Genomic DNA, 21,779 nt, shown 5'->3' on the forward strand with positions numbered 1-21,779 from the left:
AAACATATAACCTTCCAAAACTGAATCAAGAAGAAATAAAAAATTTGGACAGACCAAGTACTAGCAATGAAATTGAATCAGTAATCAAAAAACTCCTAACAAACAAAAGTTCAGGACTAGCTGGCTTCACAGATGAATTCTACCAAACATTTACAGAAGAGTTAAAACCTATTCTTCTCAAACTATTCCAAAAAACAGAAGAAGATGTAAAGCTTTCAAATTCATTCTATGAGGCCAGTATTACCTTCATTACCAAAACTAGATAAAGACCTTTAAAAAAAAAACTACAGGCCAATATCCCTGATGAACACAGATACAAAAATCCCCCACAAAATATTATCAAACTGAATCTAAGAATACTGTAAAAAAATCATTCACCATAATCAAGTGTCCCTTATTCAAGGGATGCAAATAGATGATAGATAGATGGATAGAGAGATGATAGATAGATGATAGAGAGATGATAGATAGATGATAGATATATAGATGATGATGACAGATGATAGATAGATAGATGATAGATAGATGATAGATAGATGATAGTTAGATGATAGATAGATGTAGATATCATAAAAAATAATGAAATCTTGCCATTTGCAACAACATGGATGAATCTAGAGGGTATAACATTAAATAAAATAGATCAGACAGGGGCGACTGGGTGACTCAGTAAGTTAAGTGTCCAATTCTAGATCTCAGCTCAGGTCTTGATCTCAGAGTTGGGAGTTCAAGCCCCGTGTTGGGCTCCACGCTGGGTAAGGAGCCTACTTTTAAAAAAGTAAGTCAGACAGAGAAAGATAAATACCATGTGATTTCACCATACGTGGAATTTAAGAAACAGAGCAAATGAACAAACAAACAAAAAAGTGACAGACTCTTAAATACAGAGAACAAACGAGTGGTTGCCAGAGCAGAGATGGATGGGGGTATGGGTGAAATACGTGGAGGCGATTAAGAGTATACTTTTCCTAATGAGCACCAAGTAATGTATAGAATTGTTGAATCATTATATTTTACACCCAAAACTAATATAACATTGTATGTTAATTATATTTTAATTTAAAAAAGAAAAAAACTTAAGGGACACAGCAAAAGCAGTTCTAGGAGGAAGATTCATAGTGATAAAAACCTGAAGGAAGGCACGTGTTGTGATGAGCCCTCGGTGTTATATGCGACTAATGAATCGTTGAACACTACATCAAAAAAATCGTTGAACACTACATCAAAAACTAATGATGTACTATATGTTGGCTAATTGAACATAATAAAAAAACCTGAAGAAATAAGAAAATCTCAAATGAACAACCTAAATTTACACTTCAAAGAAATAGAATAAGAACAAGTGAAGCCCAAAGTTAGTAAAAGTAAGGAAATAACTAAGATTAGAGCAGCAATAAATTCAATTGAGACTAAAAAGACAATAGATCAATGAAGCTGAGAGGTGATTCTTTTAAAAGATAAACAAAACTGAGAAACCTTTAGCTACACTCAACCTGAAAACAAAGAGAAGTCTCAAATAAATAAAATCAGAAATGAATGAGGAGATATTACAACTGACAGCACAGAAATACAAAGAATCATAAGGGAGTACCATGAACAATTATACACAAACAAAGTGGAAACCTAGAAGAAATGGATAAATTACTGGAAACATAAAACAACAAAGACTGAATCATAAAGAAATAGAAAATCTGAGCAGACATATTACTACTAGGGAGACTAGTAGGGGCACCTGGGTGGCTCAGTCTGTTGGGTGTCTGCCTTTGGCTCAGCTCATGATCCCAGGGTCCAGGGATTGAGCCCTGCGTTGGGCCCCTTCTCAGCAGGGAGTCTGCTTCTCCCTCTCCCTCTGCCATTCCCCCTACTTGTGTTCTCCTCTCTCTCTCAAATAAATAAATAAATCTTAAAACAAAAACCTCCCAACAAACAAATGTCCAGGACCAGACACATTCACTAGTAAATTCTATCAAATATTAAAAAATAATACCAATCCTTCTCAAACTCTTTCAAAAAATAGAAGAAGAAGGAACACTTTCAAACTCCTTCTATGAGGCCAATATTACCCTGATACCAAGACCAGACAAGGATGTCACAAGAACAAAATTACAGGCTAATATCTCTGATGAACATAGATGCCAAAATCGTAAACAAAATATTAACAAGCCAAATTCAACAGTACATTAAAAGGATCATACACTGTAATCAAGTGGGATTTATTCCAGGGGTGCAAGCCTGGCTCAACATGCACAAACCAATTGATATGATACACCACATTAACAAAATGAAGATTAAAAATTATATGATCATTTCAATAGATGTAGAAAATCACTTGACAGGATTTGACATCTATTTATGATAAGAACTCTCAACAAAGTGGGTATAGAGAAAATATACTTCAACATAATAAAGGCCATATTTGACAAGCCCACAGCTAACATACTCAATGGTGAAAAGTTTTCAGCTTTTTCTCTAAGATCAGGAACAAGACAAGGATGCCCACTCTCCCTACTTTTATTCAACATAGTATTAGAAGTCCTAGGGGGGAAGAAAAGAAAAGAAAAGTCACCCAGTTATAAAATAAATAATTCACAAAGTTGAAAAGTACAGCATAGGGAATAGAGTCAATAATATTGTAGTAACATTGTATGGTGACTACTCTAATCATGGTGAGCACTGAGTAATGTATAGAATTGTTGGATCAATATGTTGTACACCTGAAACTAATATAACATTGTATGTCAATAATACTTCAAAAATAAATTCTTTAAAGTGTCCAAATCATAAAGGAAGAAGTAAAACTGTCACTATTTGCAGATGACATATTATATATAAAAAACCCTAAAAAGTTTACCAAAAAACTGTTAGAACTAATAAATTCAGTAAAATTGAAAGATCCAAAATTAATATATAAAAATCTGTTGCATGTTTATATACATAAACTATCAGAAAGAGAAATTAAGAAAACAATGTCATTTATAATTGCATCAAAAAGAATAAAATACCTAGGAATAAATTTACCCAAGGAGATGAAAGACCTATACTCTGAAAACTACAAGCTTTGATGAAAGAAATTAAATAAGACACAAATAAATGGAAAAATATTCTGTGCTCATAGATTGGAAGAATTAATATTGTTAAAATATCTATACTGCCCAATGCAAGCTACAGATTCAATGCAATCCTTATCAAAATTCCAATGGGGCATACCTGGGTGGCTCAGTCAGTTAAGCATCTGACTCTTGATTTCAGCTCAGGTCATAATCTCAGGGTCATGAGATTGAGCGCCGTATCAGGCTCCATACTCAGCGTGGAATCTGCTTGGGATTTTCTTTCTCTCCCTCTTCCTCTGCCGCTCCCCCAAACTCATGCACAAGCATGCTCACATGCGCTCTCTAAATAAATAAATAAATAAATAAATAAATAAATAAATAAATAATTTTTTTTTTAAGTCCAATGGGATTTTTCACAGAAATAGAACAATCCCAAAATTTGTATGGAACCACAATAGACCCCAAATAACCAACACAACCCTGAGAAAGAAGAACAAAGCAGGAGACCTCATACTCCATGATTTAAAACTATATTACAGGGGCGCCTGGGTGGCTCAGTTGGTTAAGCAACTGCCTTCGGCTCAGGTCATGATCCCAGGACCCTGGGATCGAACCCCACATCTGGCTCCTTGCTCAGTGGGAAGCCTGCTTCTCCCTCTCCCTCTACTTGCTACTCCTCCTGCTTGTGTTCCCTCTCTCTTTCTCTCTGTCAAATAAATAAATAAAAATTCTTTTTAAAAAACTATATTACAAAGTCATAGTAGTAAAAACAGTATGGTATTAGCATAAAGACAGGCACATAGATCAATGGAACAAAAGAGAGAGCACAGAAATAAACCCACGCGTATCTGGTCAATTGATGGCAAAGGAGCCAAGAATATTCAATGGGGAAAGGAGTCTCTTCAATAAATGGTGCTAGAAAAAGTGGACATCCACATGCAAAAAAGAATGAAACTGGACCACTGTCTTATACCACTCACAAAAAATTACTCAAATGGATTCAAGACTTGAATGTAAGACCTGAAACCATGAAACTCCTAAAAGAAAACACAGGTGATAAGCTCCTTGATATCAGACGTGCCATGGTTTTTTGGATTTGACACCAAAAGTAAAGACAACAATGGAAAAAATAAACAAGTGAAATTACTAAAAAGCTTCTGCAGAGGAGTTATGATGATGGAGGAGTAGGGGGATCCTAAGCTTGCCTCGTCCCTCAAACACAACTAGATAAATATCAAATCAGTTTGAACACCCAAGAAATCAACCTGAGGACTGAGAGAGCAAAACTGCACAAGTAGAGGTAGCAAAATGAACACATCATGGAAGGTAGGAGCTGTGGAGAACTGATTTGGGGAAGAAAGGAACTGCAGGTGCTGTAAAGGGGAGGGAGCCCTGATCACAGAGAGGGGAGCGAGAAAGAGAGAAAGAGTGAAAGCATGTGCAGGGGTTTGCACAAGAAAAGGGCAGGGATCAGGGAGTGGGCAGCATGGTCCGAGGATCCCCTGGGTCACACAGGGAGAAACAGTTCCCCTGCTTGGAGTGAATTTAGGAGAGGTGGCATGGCCTCTCTGGGGACAAAAGATCCAGCAGACACCATTGAGCTGCTTCATTCACTAGCATAGGAACAGAGACACCAGTTGAGGGCAGCAATCTTTGGCTGTGCTTTACCATAAACTCCAAACCACTGCGCAGTTTCAGAACTAATTTCCTAGACAAAATGGCACTGGCCATAGCACATTAAGACCCTCCCCCCAGAGGATCAGTACACAGATCTCTAAAATTTGGAGATTTGAAATCCAGCTGAATGCCTGAGATAAAACACAGGAGTACTGTGCCACCTGGCAGGCAGACAGCCTTGATGCAGACAGGGTGAAGGCAGGGATCTGGCAAAAGTGGGGGACACAAGAGGGGTGGTTGTTTGCTCTTCTGTGAGGGCTTCCTAAAGAGTGGTGGGTGCGAAACTTCCCACTCCAGGCGGGAGAGAGCGGGGCAAGGCCATTTCCCCCTGGCCATTAGCACTGACCAACCTCAGTGAACAAAACAGCACCACCTAGTGGAGGCTGGAGCCACTTACAACAAGCCCTGCCCCCCTGCACCCTGCAGGTACATCTCAGCTAGGGCAAGTCTGCCTGAGATTCAGTGCAGCAGGTCCCACCCCCAGAAGACCAGCATAAACTCCTCACATGCACCAAGTCCACTGGTCATAGAGTGCTGCACAGCTGCAGCTCTATGGGAAATAGGATCTAGCTTCCTTTTTTTTTGAATCTAGCTTCCTTTAACAAGCAAACAAAAACATACCTAAGATCTAGCTTCCTTTTTTTTTTTTTCTTGGACCTCTTCTTAATATAGCCATTACTCTCTAGAGCAGGAATATAACAGGCTTTCCCAACAAAAAAACAGTGACCCAGACAAAATGACAAGATGGAGGAATTCATCCCAAAAGAAAGAACAGGAAGAAGTCATGGCCAGGAATTTAATCAATACAGATACAAATAAGATGTCTGAACTAGGATTTAAAACAATAATCATAAGGATACTAGCTGGGCTTGAGAAAAGTATGGAAGAAACTAGAGAATCCCCTACTGCAGGGATAAAAGAACTAAAAACTAGTTAGGCCGAAATAAATAATGCTATAACTGAGATGCAAAACTGACTGGATACAATGACAATGAGGATGGATGAATCAGAGGGACAAATCAGTGATATAGAAGATAAAATTATAGAAAATAACAAAGCTGAAAAAAGAAGAAAAAAAGGGTATTAGATCACGAATGTAGACTAGGGAACTCAGTGTCTCCTTAAAACATAATAATGTTCAGGGGCGCCTGGGTGGCTCAGATGGTTAGGCGTCTGCCTTCAGCTCAGGTCATGATCCCGGGATACTGGGATACCGCGTTGGGCTCCTGGCTCAGCGGGGAGTCTGCTTCTCCCTCTCCCTCTGCCTCTCCCCTGCTCATGCTCTCTCTCTGTATCTCTCTGTCTCAAATGAATAAATAAAATCTTTTTAAAAAATAAAATAAATAAAACATAATGTTCATATCATAGAAGTCCAGGAAGAAGAGAAAGAAAATGGAACAGAAGGTTTATTTGAGCAAATTATAGCTGAAAACTTCCCTAAACTGGGAAAGGAAACAGACATTGAAATCCAGGAAGCACAGAGAGCTCCCATTAAATACAACAAAACCCGGCCATCACCAAGACATATCATAGTCAAATTCACAAAATACACAGAAAAGGAAAGAATCCTGAAAGCAGCAAGGGAAAAAAGTCCTTAACCTATAAGGGAAGACAGATCAGGTCACAGCAGATCTGTCCACAGAAATATGACAGGCCAGAAGACAGTGGCAGGATGTATTCAACATGCTGAATGGGAAAAATATGGAGCCAGAATACTTTATCCAGCAAGGCTGTCATTCAGAATAGAAGGAGAGATAAAGAGTTTCCCAGACAAAAAATAAAGGAGTTCATGACCACTAAACCAGCCCTGCAAGCAATATTAAAGGGGACTCTGAGTAGGGGGAAAAAAGACCAAAAACAACAAAGACTAGAAAGGAACAGAGAACATCACCAGAAACACCAGCTTTACAGGTAACACAATGGCACTAAATCCATATCTATCAATAGTCACTCTGAATGTAAATGGACAACATGCTCCAATCAAAAGACATAAGCTATCAGAATGGATAAAAAGCAAGACCCATCCATATGCTGTCTACAAGAGACTCATTTTAGACTTAAAGACATGTGCAGATTGAAAGTGAGGGGATGGAAAACCATCTATCATGCTAATGGATGTCAAAAGAAAGCCAGAGTAGCCATACTTATATCAGAAAAATGAGATTTTAAGTCAAACTGTAACAAGAGATGAAGAAGGGCATTATATCATAATTAAGGGGTCTATTCATCAAGAAGATCTAACAATTATAAGAATTTATGCCCCCAACTTGGGAGCACCCAAATATATAAATCAATTAATAACAAACATAAAGAAACTCATAGGTAATAATACAATAATATTAGGGGACATTAACACCCCACTTATAGCAATGGACAGATCATCTAAACAGAAAATCAGTAAGGAAACAATGGCTTCGAATGACACACTGGACCAGATGGACTTAACAGGTGTATTCATCCTAAAGCAGCAGAATACATATTTTTTTAGTGCCCATGGAATATTCTCCACAATAGATCACATACTGGGTCACAAATCAGCCCTCAACAAGTACAAAAAGATGGAGATCATACCATGCATATTTTCTGACCACAATGCTATGAAACTTGAAGTCAACCACAAGAAAAATTTTGGAAAGACCACAAATACATGGAGATTAAAGAACATCCTACTAAAGAATGAATGGGTTACCCAGGAAATTAAAGAAAAAATTAAAAAACAGGGGCGTCTGGGTGGCTCAGTTGGTTAAGCGACTGCCTTCGGCTCAGGTCATGATCCTGGAGTCCCTGGATCGAGTCCCGCATCGGGCTCCCTGCTCCAAGAAGGGAGCCTGCTTCTCCCTCTGACCCTCCCCCCTCTCATGTGCTCTCTCTCTCATTCTCTCTCTCTCAAATAAATAAATAAAATCTTTAAAAAAAAAAAAAAGAAAAAATTAAAAAACACGTGGAAGCAAATGAAAATGAAAACATGAGAGTCCAAAACCTTTGGGATGCAGCAAAGGCAGCCTTAAAAGGGAAGTATATTGCAATATGGGCCTGTCTCAAGAAGCAAGAAAAGTCTCAAATACACAACCTAACCTCACACCTAAAGGAAGTAGAAAAGGAACAGCAAATAAAGCCTAAAGACAGCAGAAGAATGGAAATAATTAAGATTAGAGCAGAAATAAACAATAGAGAAACAAAAAACTAGAACAGATCAATGAAACTAAGCACTGGTTCTGTGAAAGAATTAATAAAATTGATAAACCCCCAGCCAGACTTATCCCAAAGAGAAAGGACCCAAATAAATAAAATCATGAATGAGAGAGACCACAACCAACACCCCAGAAATCCAATTAATCATGAGAGAATATTATGAAAAATTATATGCCAACAAACTGGGCAATCTGGAATAAATGGACAAATTCCTACAAACATACAAACTACCAAAACTGAAACAGGATGAAATAGAAAATTTGAATAGACCCCCAACCAGCAAAGAAATTGAATCAGTCATCGAAAATCTCCCAACAAACAAAAGTCCAGGGGGCCAGTTGGCTTCCCAGGGGAATTCTACCAGACATTTAAAGAAGAGTTAATACCTAGTCTTCTCAAACTGTTCCAAAAAATGCAAAAGGAAGGAAAACTTCCAAACTCATTCCACGGGGCCAACATTACCTTGATTCCAAAACCAAAGACCCCACTGAGAAAGAGAACTACAGGCCAATATCCCTGATGAACATGGATGCAAAAATTCTCACAAGATACTAGTAAATTGAGGGGTGCCTGGGTGGCTCAGTTGGTTAAGCAGCTGCCTTCGGCTCAGGTCCATGATCCTAGGGTCCTGGGATCAAACCCCGCATCAGGCTCCCTCCTCAGCCAGGAGCCTGCTTCTCCCTCTCCCTCTGCCTGCCGCTCTGCCTACTTGTGCTTTCCTCTCTGTCTCTCTGTCAAATAAATAAATAAAATCTTAAAAGAAAAGATACTAGTAAATTGAATCCAACAGTACATTAAAAGAATTATTCACCATAATCAAGAAGGATTTATTCCTGGGCCACAGGGGTGGTTCAATATCTGAAAATCAAAGTTGATACACCACATTAATAAAAGAAAGGATAAGAATCAAATGATTCTCTCAATAGATGCAGAAAAAGCATTTGACAAAATACAGCATCCATTCTTGATAAAAACCCTCAGTAAAATAGGGATAGATGGAACATATCTCAACATCATAAGTGCCTTATAGGAAAAACCCACAGAAATATCATCCTCAGTAGTGAAAAACTGAAAGCTTTTCCTCTACAGCCAGGAACAAGACAGGGATGTCCACTCTCACCATTACTATTTAACATAGTACAGAAAGTCTTAGCCTCAGCAATCAGACAACAAAAAGAAATAAAAGACCTCTGAATCAGCAAGGAAGAAGTCAAACTTTCACTCTTTGCAGACATAATACTCTATATAGAAAACCTGAATGACTCCACCAAAAAATTCCTAGAACTACCACATGAATTCAGCAAAGTTGCAGGATATAAAGTCAAAGTACAGAAATATGTTGCATTTCTATACACCAATAACAAAGTAGCACAAAAAGAAACCAAGGATTTGATCCGATTTATAATTGCACCAAAAATAGTAAGATATCTAGGAATAAACCTAACCAAAGAGGTAAAAGATCTGTACTCTGAAAACTATAGAACACTTATGAAAGTAATTGAAGAGGACACAAAGACATGGAAAAAACATTCCATGCTCGTGGATTAGAAGAACGAACATTGTTAAAATGTCTATACTACCCAAAGCAATCTACACATTTAATGCAATCCCTATCAAAATACCAATAGCATTTTTCACAGAGCTAGAACAAGTCCTAAAATTTGTACAGAACCACAAAAGACCCCAAATAGCCAAAGCAATCTTGAAAAAGAAAAGCAAATCTGGAGGCATCACGATTCTGAACTTCAAGCTATATTACAAAGATATAGTCATCAAAAGAGTATGGTCCTGGCCCAAAAACAGACACATGGATCAAGGGAACAGAACAGAGAACCCAGAAATGGACCCACAACTATATGATCAACTAATCTTTGACAAATCAATAAGGAATATCCAACAGAAAACAGACAGTCTCTTCAATAAATAGTGTTGGGAAAACTAGACAGCAACATGCAGAAGAATGAAACGGGATCACTTACACATTACACACAAATAAAATCAAAATGGATGAAAGACCTAAATGTGAGACAGGAAACCATCAAAATCCTATAGGAGAACACAGGCAGCAACTTTTTGACCTTGGCCATAGCAACTTCTTGCTAGACACATTGCCAGAGCCACGGGAAACAAAAGCAAAAATGAACTATTGGGAGTTCATCAAGATAAAAAGCTGCACAGTGAAGGAAACAATCAACATAATTAAAAGACAGCCTACAGAATGGGAGAAGATATTTGCAAATGATATATCTGATAATGGGTTAGTATCCAAAATGTATAAAGATCTTATTAAACTCAACCCCCAGAAAACAAATAATTCTGTTAAGAAATGGGCAGACAACATGAATAGACATTTTTCCAAAGAAGACATACAGATGGCTAACAGACACATGAAGAGATGCTCAACATCACTCATCATTAGGGAAATACAAATCCAAACCATGATGAGATACCACCTCACGCCTGTCAGAATGGCTAAAATTAACAACACAAGAAACAATAGGTGTTGGTGAGGATGCTGAGAAAGGGGAGCCCTCTTGCACTGTTGGTGGGAATGCAAACTGGTACAGCCACTCTGGAAAACAGTATGGAGTTTCCTCAAAAGGTTAAAAATAGAACTACACTACAACCCAGCAATTGCACTACCAGGTATTTACCCACAGGATACAAAAGTACAGATTTGAAGGGGTACATGCACCCCCATGTTTATAGCGGCATTGTCAACAATAGCCAAACTATGGAAAGAGCCCAAGTGTCCATTGACTGATGAATGGATAAAGAAGAAGTGTTTTATATACACACACACACACACACACACACACACAAGGAAATATTACTCAGCTGTCAAAAAGAATGAATCTTGTCATTTGCCATGATGTGGATGGAGCTATAGTGTACTATGCTAAGCGAAATAAGTCAGTCAGAGAAAGACAAATACCATGTGATTTCACTCATATGTGGAATTTAGGAAACAATACAGATGAACATATGGTAAGGGAAAAGAAGCAAGAGAGGGAGGCAAACCATAGGAGTCTCTTAATGATAGAGAACAAACTGAGAGTTGATGGAAGGAGGTGGGTGGAGGATGGGTTAAATGGGTGATGGGTATTAAATGTGGGCACTTGTTATGATGAGCAGTGGGTGTTATATGTAATTGTTGAATCACTAAATTCTACTCCTGAAACCAATATTACACTATATTTTAACTAACTAGAATTTAAATAAAAATTTGGGAAAAAGTAATGCAAAGCTTCTGCACAGCAAAGGTGCCACCAACAAAAGGAAAAGACAACCAACTGAATGAGAGAAAATATTTGTAAATCATATATATGATAAGGGTAAATATCCAAAATATATAAAGAAGTCATACAACTCAATAGCAAAAAGCAAACAAACAAATAATCCAATTAGAAAATGGGCAGAGGATCTAATAGATCTTTTTCTAAGGAAGACATACAGACGGCCATGAAAAGGTACTCAACATCACTGATCATCAGGGAAATGCAAATCAAAACCACAATGAGATATCACCTCACACCTGTCAGAATAGCTATTATCAAAAGAAGAAATAAATGTTGATGAGGATATGAAGAAAAGGGAAACCTCGTGCACAACTGGTAGGAATGTCAATTGGTGCAGCCACTATTGAAAACAGTAGAGTTTCCTTTAAAAATTAAAAATAGAACTACCATTTGACCTAGCAATTCAACTTCTGTGTATTTATCTGAAAAAAATGAAAACACTAATTCAAAAACATATGGGCACCCCCATGTTCACTGCAGCACCATTTACAATAGTCAAGATATGGGAACAACCTAAGTGTCCACTGATGGATGAAAGGATAAAGAAAATGTGGTAGATGTATATGCAATGGAATATTATTCAGCCCTAAAAGTGAAGAAAATCTTGCCATTTGCAACAACATGGATGAACCTTAAGGGCATTATGATACATAAAATGAGTCAGAGAATGAGAAATACTATATGATCTCATATATATATGGAATCTAAAAAATGAGCTCATGCATATGGGAAGGGGGGAGATGGGCAAAATATGTGAAGGTGGTCAAAAGATACAAACTTCCAGTTCTAAAATAAATAAGTCATCAGGATATAATGAACAGCATGGTGACTATAGTTAATAATGCTGTTTTGCCTATTTTTAAGTTGCTAAGAGTATAGACCTTAAAATTTCTCATCATAAGAAAAAACTGTAATTATGTATGGTGACAGATATTAACTACACTTATTGTGGTGATCATTTAGCAATATACACAAATATCAAATCATTATGTTGTATACCTGGAACTGATATAATGTTACATGTCAATTATATCTCAATTAAAAAAAAAGAAGACTCTGGTTGTCCTCTGGCTCTCTTTTAATTGCTTTTGTGTAGTCAAGCCAGGTTCATGTCCTCTAGGAACTGTGTAATTGTCTAGGAAGTGGTACTTAAAAATATCAGAGATTTGGGAAATATGACCACTTGTGGGGAAGGCAGCAGAATCTCAGCTCTGCCACTTCCCAGCTATTTGACCTTGAGCAAGATTCTTCACCTCTCTGATCTTTGGTATCCTCATTTCTAAAATGAATCTAATAATCTCTTCCCTACCATACAGAGTTGTTTTAAGGATTGAAGTGTAATAGCATATCAACAGGATTAACACTTAAAATGCAAGTAAGCTCCCTATTCTGTAGGCCACTAAGATTGTGCCCTAGGACTACTATCTTCTTAATGCCTATGATGGGTATCTTCTGAAAGCTACCTTTGAAAGGAACAGAGTTCAGAGGCCACCTTCAGGGTAGTGCAGGCTGAAGTTGGAAAGGCTGTGTCCAGTTTGAGACAGGGGAATGTGTATGGCACCAAATCTCAGAAAGGGAGATTTTAATACTGGGGACTCAAATCTTGGAACTGGAACTCAAGACTAATCAATTGTATTTCTCTCCCCCTTCCCTTTTTTCTTTGTTCTTCTCTTGTCATTTCAGGTGCATGATGACTGCCGGAGACGGTTTTCCAAGGAATGCTGGTTTGGAAGTCATCGAACATCAGTCATTCCTCCCACTGCCCTCAGCGACCCTAAAGGAGATGGTGAGTACCTAAACTTTAACCTCAGAATGTATTTCACTGGGGAGGGAGGGAAGGTGTTAAGACTGGGGAAGTTTTTTAATTAAATTATTATTCTCAACCAGTCAAACATTTTGGGGGAGTAAGAATGTGCATATATGTAGAGACAGCTCATGTTTCTTTTTAGACCTTTGGGATAATGACTGTTGATGTTTATGGTGCATATCTATGTGGGCATGTTCTCTGTAGGCTTTGTCTCAATTGTTTCTGAATTATCAGACTTGATTCCAACTTCTTCATGATTTTCAGACACTAGATAATTCATAAAATAAGTTTCCTTGCATCCAGGTGGGCAAGGAAGAACTACATAAAGGCCCAGGTCATGTTATTTTTAGAATGAAAACTAACACCAAGGTTGACTCCAAATCTGAAACCAGCATGATTATTGCCCCAGCATGTTCTGCTGATGCTTTGTCAATTCCTAAACACTAGTGATTTATCTAATGCCCCATGAGTTAGTTTTGAGCCTTTCCTTCTAGTCATTTACAATCTCGATCCAATTGAATCTCACTCTTGAGAGACTTTTTTCAGTAACAGTTGTACTCAGGTGCATTTTGAGGGTTAGATGAACTAACATTTGTTAAAGATGGTTTTAAAATACAGGAAGGGGATCAGTAAGCCATCCTTATGCTAATTTAACATCCTTCTGTGGTATGAACTGAACAAATTTGAGAGAGACTATAGACTCCCTGTTTTGCGACGCTGTGCTTGTATTAATGCAGCTCAAAGAAGCGTGAGATTTTCTTGAAAGGCTCTTTCAGGCTGTTGAGTCATCTGGAGTTTAAAATCGACTAAATCCTCTAAGCCCTTTTCACACTTGATGCTGCCAAACCAAGTTCCTATTGTCCTATTCTGGTACGATTTATGTCCTTGGGCCTACAATCCAAGCTTCACATTTATCCCCTTTTCATCTTGTTGACTTTGACCCATGTGCCCTTTGAGGTCGTTTTTCAGTCTTGATTCTGTCATCCAGTAGCTCTCCTTCCAGCTTTGAGTACTTCAGAGTTGAGAAGCCAGCCTTCTATGTTTTCATTTGAATTGTTGATTAAAATTATTAAATAGTATGGGACACTCCCTTACAATTAACATCAGCCTATTCAAAAGCAACTTTGTGGGCACACTTACCTGGTTATGAATCTGTCTAACATTGCTACATTCCAGCCCATGATGCCACACAATTTTTTCACCTTGTTCACAAGATTCCCTTCACAAACTTGGCCTTGCTCAAATGCATACGTTCTCTAACTCTGGGGGAAATGCTGGATGGGGCTGCCCTTGTCTTCTCCTAGGAATAGCTTTCTGCCAGCACTGCTATCTCTTGTCTTCCCATCTGTGACCAAATTAGGTTTGACGCTGAAGTTTGAGTTGTCTTAATTATAGAATTTTCTCTTTATCTCAGTTTCTCACCCCCATCCTGGATTATTTTATTAATCGTTGCAACATGATGCTCTTGTACATATGGAGAAATGAACACCCAGAGAAGTTAAGATGTTTGCTGTAGGTTAGTGAATAAATCTGAAGGGCAACCAGCTGTGGCACACAGCTGCATTCTGTTGTAGAAGTACACTGCAGAAGGCAGCCCACGCTCCAAGCTGCCAAATGGATCTACAAATGATTTCAGCTACAACCTCATGGCTATTTAATTTATAGATAACATTAGCATAATTATTTTTCCTATTTCTTAATTTAATTCTGGACTAGTTAATATATTCACATGGTTCAAATTTTTTTAAAATAGAAATACATATGCACGTGTTTAGTAAAAAAAACTTATTATCCTTTCTCTCAATCTTCTCAATTTCCCATAGCCCCATCCCATCCCCACTCACAAAAAGTTGGTTACTGCCACTAGTTTATTGAAGAGCTTCCAGTATTTCTTCCTGTATATACTAGTAAGTATAAACATATATTTTTATCCCTTCCCTTTTTAACACTATACACATTCCTCTGAAACTTTCTTTTTTTTTTTTCCTTCACAGTATATTTTGGAGATCTTTTTGTATCAACAAAAGATTGCCTCCTCATTCCTTTTTACAGCTACAAGATACCCCATTATATGAATATATACCATAATTTATTTGACCAGTTCTCTAATTTGGTAGTTTTCAGTCTCTTGTTTTTATAACAATGCTGCAATTGACAATCTCATACAGGTCATTTTACATATACATCTATAGGAAAAATTCCCAGAAGTGTAATTACTGGGTCATAATGTATAGGCATTTGTGATTTTCATAGATGCTGTCAAATTGCCCCCCATGGGGCTTGTGTCACTTTGCACTTCCACCCTCAGTGAGAGTTCGTAGTTTCCATGACTTCCTCAATCAAGTGTATCATCTGTTTTTTTTATTTTTGCCAATCTTCTGGATAAGAAAAAAGTGGTACCATGGCCTGGTTTTAATTAGTATCTTTCTTATTTATGAATGAGTTTGGTCATCTTTTCACCTTTAAGAAACAATTTATATTTCCTTTTCTCATCAATGTAACACCTAGCTCATTTTCATCTCAACACTGGGAAACAAGTTAGTTTTTTGAATGGCCCACTTTGCAGATAAGGAAACGGAGTCCCAAATAGCTCACAGTAGTTGGTCTCAGTGCCACTGCTGCCTCATCTCCAGAAAGGGACTAACCCATCGTGTTAAAAATCACTGGGCATAGACAGGTCTATTCCAGGACCTCTGGCAGGGAGAGTCCTTGCTTCTAAGCATAGCTCACAGTTCCACTAGATGTTGGCAGAAAACTGTTTCCATAAATCCTTTCACTGGAGTACATATCCAAAGTCACATGATCACCTGGAGGGTGTTAGCAAAAGGTTGCTGAATAAGGAAAGGAAGCACAGAGCAGAATCAGCTCCTCAAACAAAGGAGAGGTAAGCCTGAAGCTAGGCCATAAGTTGGGGCCTACATTGTTGGTTGGATGAGGAGCAAGCACATAAAACAATACTACCTTTTTTAGGGGTGCCTAAGGTGGCTTAGTCGGTTAAGTGTCTGACTCTTGATTTTGGCTCAGGTCATGATCTCCGGGTTGTGAGATCAGGCTCCGCGCTGGGCATGGAGCCTACTTAAGATTCTGTCTCTCCCTCTCCCTCTGCCCCTCCCCCACACCCACACCCCCTCACCCATGTGTGTGCACATGCACTCCCTCTCTAAAAGAGTAAATAAATAAAATAAAAATAAAAAGATACTACCTTTTTTGATGATTTTCTTCATGTATCTTATGACCTGACCCCTAATGTTTTATACCATACTAAACAGTCTCACCCTTATTTTTGAACTGCTTCCTCACATCTTGTTGTCATTTTATATGGTTCCTGTCATCTCTCTGACCTCATTTCTGCCACTCTCCCCTTCACTCACTCCACAACAGTCATGCTGTTCTGTTCAGTGGTCCTCAGACACCCCGGACAGTCTCCTTTCTCTGGGTCCTAGCACTTATTCCTTCTTCTGCCCCCAAAACTCTTCCCCCTAATATCTGCATTGCTCACTTTTTTACTTCATTCAAGTCTCATCTCAAATGTCCCCTCCCCAGAGAAGCTGTCCCTGACCACCCGGTTTAAAATAACACCCCCTTTAGTCTCCATCCTGTTTCCCTGAGTTCTTTTTCTTCATATCATATTATTTTCTATATTTCTTTGTTATGTTGTGCCTCCCGCCATTAGAATATAAGTTCCACAAGAGCAGAAACTATTTCTATCTTGCTCACCACTGTATTCTCAGAACATAAGAAGGACAAGCACAGAGAATGCCCTCAATACATATTTGTTGAATGAATGAATGAATGAATGAATGTCTTAACTACCATTGCGTCAACATATTACCTTTTGTAAAACAAATGTTCAAAAGGGTACTACCTTTGGATATTGTGTTCAGGGAGAATAACTACTTCCAAGCTATGCTACTGAAGGGACATAGCAGACTCCCCTTATAGCTGTGAGTCCTAGCAAGCTCTGAAAATTTGGTGCCTGACTGGCTAACTGGCTAAGGATGCCTTCAAGGTCTACTGGCCAGTGAGTAGGAATTGGCCCATAAAGGAAGCCTGCTTTAGGTTTTTCCAGGCAAAACAGCCATGAAATCTGCTCATGTCAGCAGTATTCTTCCAGGCTCCCTTTCACCCAGGATACAAAAAATGGGACAACTCAACCCACCTCCCTCCCTATGCCCCACACCATTCAGGAGTGGACCACATGCCTTTTGCCCTTTGCATTTCTTTTGCTGGGGTATTCCTGGCAAGTCACAAAAGTTTAGGGGCTCATGATTTGTCTACCATCTCCTAGGGGGCCACTGCTCACTGCCTGTCTCCCTGCCAACAAGCTCTAAGACTCAGCATGAGCGGGCAGGCATTGGCAATTTAGACTGCTATAACTCCACTTCCCTATAGGGAACTTCAGAGTTAAGAATTATTAAAAGCCTTTCTCTTGTTCAGACAATTTCCCTATAGTCTTGTTTCCCCTGAAAGTTGGTGTGATAACTAGGATTGCTCTGCCAGAGCCTTAGAGGAGTGATTAAATCTCCCTCCTTCCTCCCACATTGATATGTTCCGTCATTAGCTCCTGACTAAAAGGCAGCCTTTCCCTCCTCCTCTCTCCTTACCTGGTACCTTCTCACTGTGAGAACTGAGCTATCCCAGGCAAAGAGAGAACTAATTGGTATTATGATCCTCCTCTTGGGCGATCAACCCTCTCCTTCTTCAGTTTCCCCACAGTGTTTTATTAATCCTTCGTTGTGGCACCAATTTCCTTAATCTTTGTGTTCCAACATACTACTGTGTATGAGTCTGTTCCCCCAGCTTGGGGGCAGGGGCTATACCCCTAGCAGTATCTAGTATGATGATTGGTATGTAGTAATTGCTCAGCAAATGTTTGCCTGGCAACAGTTGGGCAGACATTAAATGAAAGCCCCTTTGGGTTATGTTCTGAATTCCCCTCTGCTTCTCAGTCTCAGGAGACTGGAGCATAAGGAAACTCTGAGAGTTGTTGGATATGTCTTTTTGCCTTACTTGTGGTGATTGTATCATGGGTGTTTGCATATATCTAAACTCATTAAATTGTGTATATTAAATATGTGTAGTTCTTTGTTTATCAATTACACCTCAATAAAGCTGTTTTTCAAAAAGTCTTTGCAAAATGTAATGTCAAGTTGTGTCTTATTTCCATCTCAACGGCCCTTTTCTTTTTTCTCCTTTTCTTTTTATTGTGTGCATGTATCAGGCCAATTAGTAGTATCTTCAGACTTCTGGAACCTCGATTGGTCATCAGCCTGTTCATGTCCCCTTCTCATCTTCATCAACTCCAAAAGTGGCGATCACCAAGGGATCGTCTTCCTCCGAAAGTTCAAACAATACCTTAACCCGTCTCAAGTTTTTGACCTGTCGAAGGGTGGACCTGAAGCCGGGTAAGCATGGGCTAAGGGATATAGTTGGGTATATAGAAGGGACACTTCACGCTATACATTCTAGACTAGGATAGGTTTCCTGGAATCAGTTCTAGTACCTGGGCAGAAAAGATATATTTTCTCAAGTCAGGATGCAGACACATAACTTCAGAGTATTTGGGGTTGGCTTGTTGGAAGATTTTTAGCCCTCTCCCAGAAATCCCTTCAAGCCCATGCCCTGCTCTCAGATTTGTTCCACCTTTCCTGGTTAGAAGAAGTCTAACTATGTCTCCTGACCTCAGAGGAAGAGGCAAATGGGCATTGCTGTTCACCTTTCCTGTCCCTCATTCTTTCCTGGGGCCAAATAGATATATCTCCACTATAGACCTGTTTTACTTATGGGCCATCTGGCTGTTCAGCTCTGGTTTCTGTGAAGCCACTGGCCACTGTGCAAGGCATTCTTCTTGGGCCTCAGCAAGTGGGTTTAGCTAGGTTACTAGTAGCTTCCAGAACAAGGGTAGGCATAGAAGAGGGTGGGATGAAGCAAGGCCTCATCTCCAGGATTGCTTATGGGAGCATTGCCTGTGATGTTAGGTACACAGAGAGATAGGAGCTAAGTGAAAGAAGGCAGGTAGCCTGTTAGCAGGATGCAGAAGCAGTAGTCCTTAGCTCCTGGCACAGTATAGAAAGGAGTTGTAAAACCTAGCAGTTCATGAAATGACTCCCTTTCCTCTCTTTCTTTCAGGCTATGCATGTTCAAGAATTTTGCTCGTTTTCGCATTGTGGTTTGTGGTGGAGATGGCAGCGTGAGCTGGGTCTTATCTCTGATTGATGCCTTTGGATTACATGAAAGGGTGAGTTCCTAGCTGACTCAATTCAGCCACTGCTAGAGAGACTGAGGGTATGAAGCAGCTCGTCCCAAAAAGTCCCCGGTCTTCACTCTCCTTACCTATATCACACATGTTTTCCACTGGTTTCATAGTCAACCTGACACAGATAGCCAATCTAAGCTTCCTCACCTAAACAATTTCCTGTGGGAAGGAGAAATGAGGGAGTTAGTAGAAAGAATGAGCAGTGCTTTATTCCCCAGGCCCCAGAGTAAAGATTTGAAGGGAAGGAGAGCAAGCAAAAAAGAAGCGTCTTCAGGCCACATTCAGCCGCCAATTTCCTTCCCCTCCTGAGGCTACTGATTTTCTTCCCTGAGTCACAAGAGTAGCCGAAACTTTCCTCTCACTTTCCCCCCTCTCCCTAGATAGCTCCCTGCTCTTCTGACTAGTAGCTTTGTCTCCCAAGACACCTTATCTCCTTGGCCAAGCCTTGATAGAAATTTGTGGCTATACTTCTCTTTCATAAGCTATCTATAAATATTGGCATATTCCAACCTTTCCCTGTACTGAGTACGTTCTGCCTTGTCAAGAATGGGGCCAAACTTTTTAAGAAAAAGTTCACTCAGCCTCAGATATCTTCCTACTACACTTCCTAAAATCAGAAGTCTCTTATTGCCACTGGCTTTAAGACCACTATCTTTCCCAAGGAGCACCTTCTGGGTTCTTTTATGGGTGGATCTTGGTAGGATTGACTGAATATTTTGCCTGGTTTTGTTCTTGCAGTGTCAATTGGCAGTCATTCCACTTGGAACTGGCAACGATCTGGCCCGTGTCCTAGGCTGGGGTGCGTTCTGGAACAAAAACAAGTCACCTGTGACCATCCTCAACAGAGTGGAGCAGGCTAGTGTGAGGATTCTAGACAGGTGAGTGGCTGAAAGATCAGGTCGTTGTGCTTATTCCAGTCCCATATCAGTTACTCTCAGTTATATCATCTCATTCCTTTCTGGCTCCAGTGCAGGGCAGTTTTGGGGGGCCTTGTCTATTAAGAAGTCAGGGTCTACCATGTATCCTTTAGACATCACTAAAGCCCCTCTTCACACTTAAAAGATCCTAAATCAGGAGCCCCTCAAGTAAATTTAAAGGGTTTTGTAAACTGCCTTCAAATTGCATAGCTAATTATCTATATAAGCATATTTTTTTCTTGGAAGTGATTCTATCTTTCTATTCTATTCTAGAATAGTATAGAAACTATTCTATAGCTTCATCAGTTTTTCAAAGAAACTCAAAAAAATTAGGGTTCAGAAACAATTGGCCTAGATTGTCTTTGCTCTAGAGAAGAATGAGTATTGCCATCCTATCTCCTGAGAAGAAGAGATAGGGTCAATGCTGGGTCATAGTATTTGATTTATGGCTGCCCATAAGAATATTCTGGGAAGCTTTTTCAAGGTACCAAGCTGAGCCCACCACAGAGATTCTTATTCAGTACATCTTGGGTAGGGCCCTGGTATATGTATTTTATAAAAGCACCTGAGGTGATCTTGATAGTTACCTCTCTGGTTGAAAAGCACTGCCCTCTGACCCTATGATGGAATTCTTTCCATCACACTGGCCTCGAGAAGTCATGAGGCAGAGGCCCCAATTGTAGTATATCTTGAGATCAGGTGACCTGAGATAGTGTGGGCATCACTACAACTCATCTTCCCCCACCACATAAACATTTTGACCTTTTTCTTGACATGTGAAGCATTGATGACAGCCTGTGATGAAACAGAGCCCTAAATATCTGTCTTTGACCTTCATTTCAGATGGAGTGTGATGATCCGTGAGACTCCCAGACAAACCCCATTGCTAAGAGGACAGGTTGAAATGGATGTACCCCGATTTGAGGTAACTACTGCCCAGCTGTAATTCAGGCCAAAACCTTTATTACACAGTGCAATAATAGGCAAAACCCAGAGAGAAGCTTTTGTATTGTCCATGGGCTCAATGAGGATGAGATCACTGAAGACTGGAGACACATCAATCAGCAGCTTTTACTAGGAACTGTATTAGGCATTGGGGATATAATTCATTCAACCATTTACTTATTCATTCATTCAAAATATGTATGGAAAATATTTATGGATTCCCTACTATGTGTGAGATACTGTTCTGGGAGCTGTTCTTATGTACTAGTGGGTAACAAAGAATGACACAGTTCATGTTGTCATGGAGTTCATAATCTAGTAATAGAAACAATAGTTTTAATAAAATAGTATGAGTGTTAGTATATAAGGAAGTAGAGAGGGGTGTGAACACCCAGCAGGTGTACCAAACCCAGTCTGGGGGAAATCAAGGAAAGCTTCTCAGAAGAGCCATTTCAGAAAAGATTGAAGGACCAGAGGGAGTCAATCAAGATAGCAAGAAAGAGGAGGCCTGTGCCAGACAGACTGAATAGTGCGTGTTGTTCCAAAGGCAAGACAGAGCATAGAATATTCACAGAATGGAATGGAATATTCACATACATTTATTAATGGCTAAGACATAGGGGTCAGGGAGGAGAA

The 21,779-nt window shown here is 39.4% G+C and overlaps 1 protein-coding gene across 1 annotated transcript in view; it reads left to right on the forward strand.

Annotated features, from left to right (window-relative positions):
- The window catches only part of DGKK (diacylglycerol kinase kappa), a 147,174-nt gene that overhangs the window by 78,045 nt on the left and 47,350 nt on the right, over positions 1-21,779 (forward strand). The window contains exons 8-12 of the mRNA XM_078064165.1: positions 12,902-13,004; positions 18,247-18,430; positions 19,155-19,263; positions 20,020-20,159; positions 21,042-21,123. Of these exons, the coding sequence (XP_077920291.1) occupies positions 12,902-13,004; positions 18,247-18,430; positions 19,155-19,263; positions 20,020-20,159; positions 21,042-21,123 (618 nt within the window). The remainder of the gene's footprint in view (positions 1-12,901; positions 13,005-18,246; positions 18,431-19,154; positions 19,264-20,019; positions 20,160-21,041; positions 21,124-21,779) is intronic.

The sequence above is a fragment of the Halichoerus grypus genome, chromosome X, assembly GCF_964656455.1.
Source record: "Halichoerus grypus chromosome X, mHalGry1.hap1.1, whole genome shotgun sequence".
NCBI classification, from domain to species: domain Eukaryota; kingdom Metazoa; phylum Chordata; class Mammalia; order Carnivora; family Phocidae; genus Halichoerus; species Halichoerus grypus.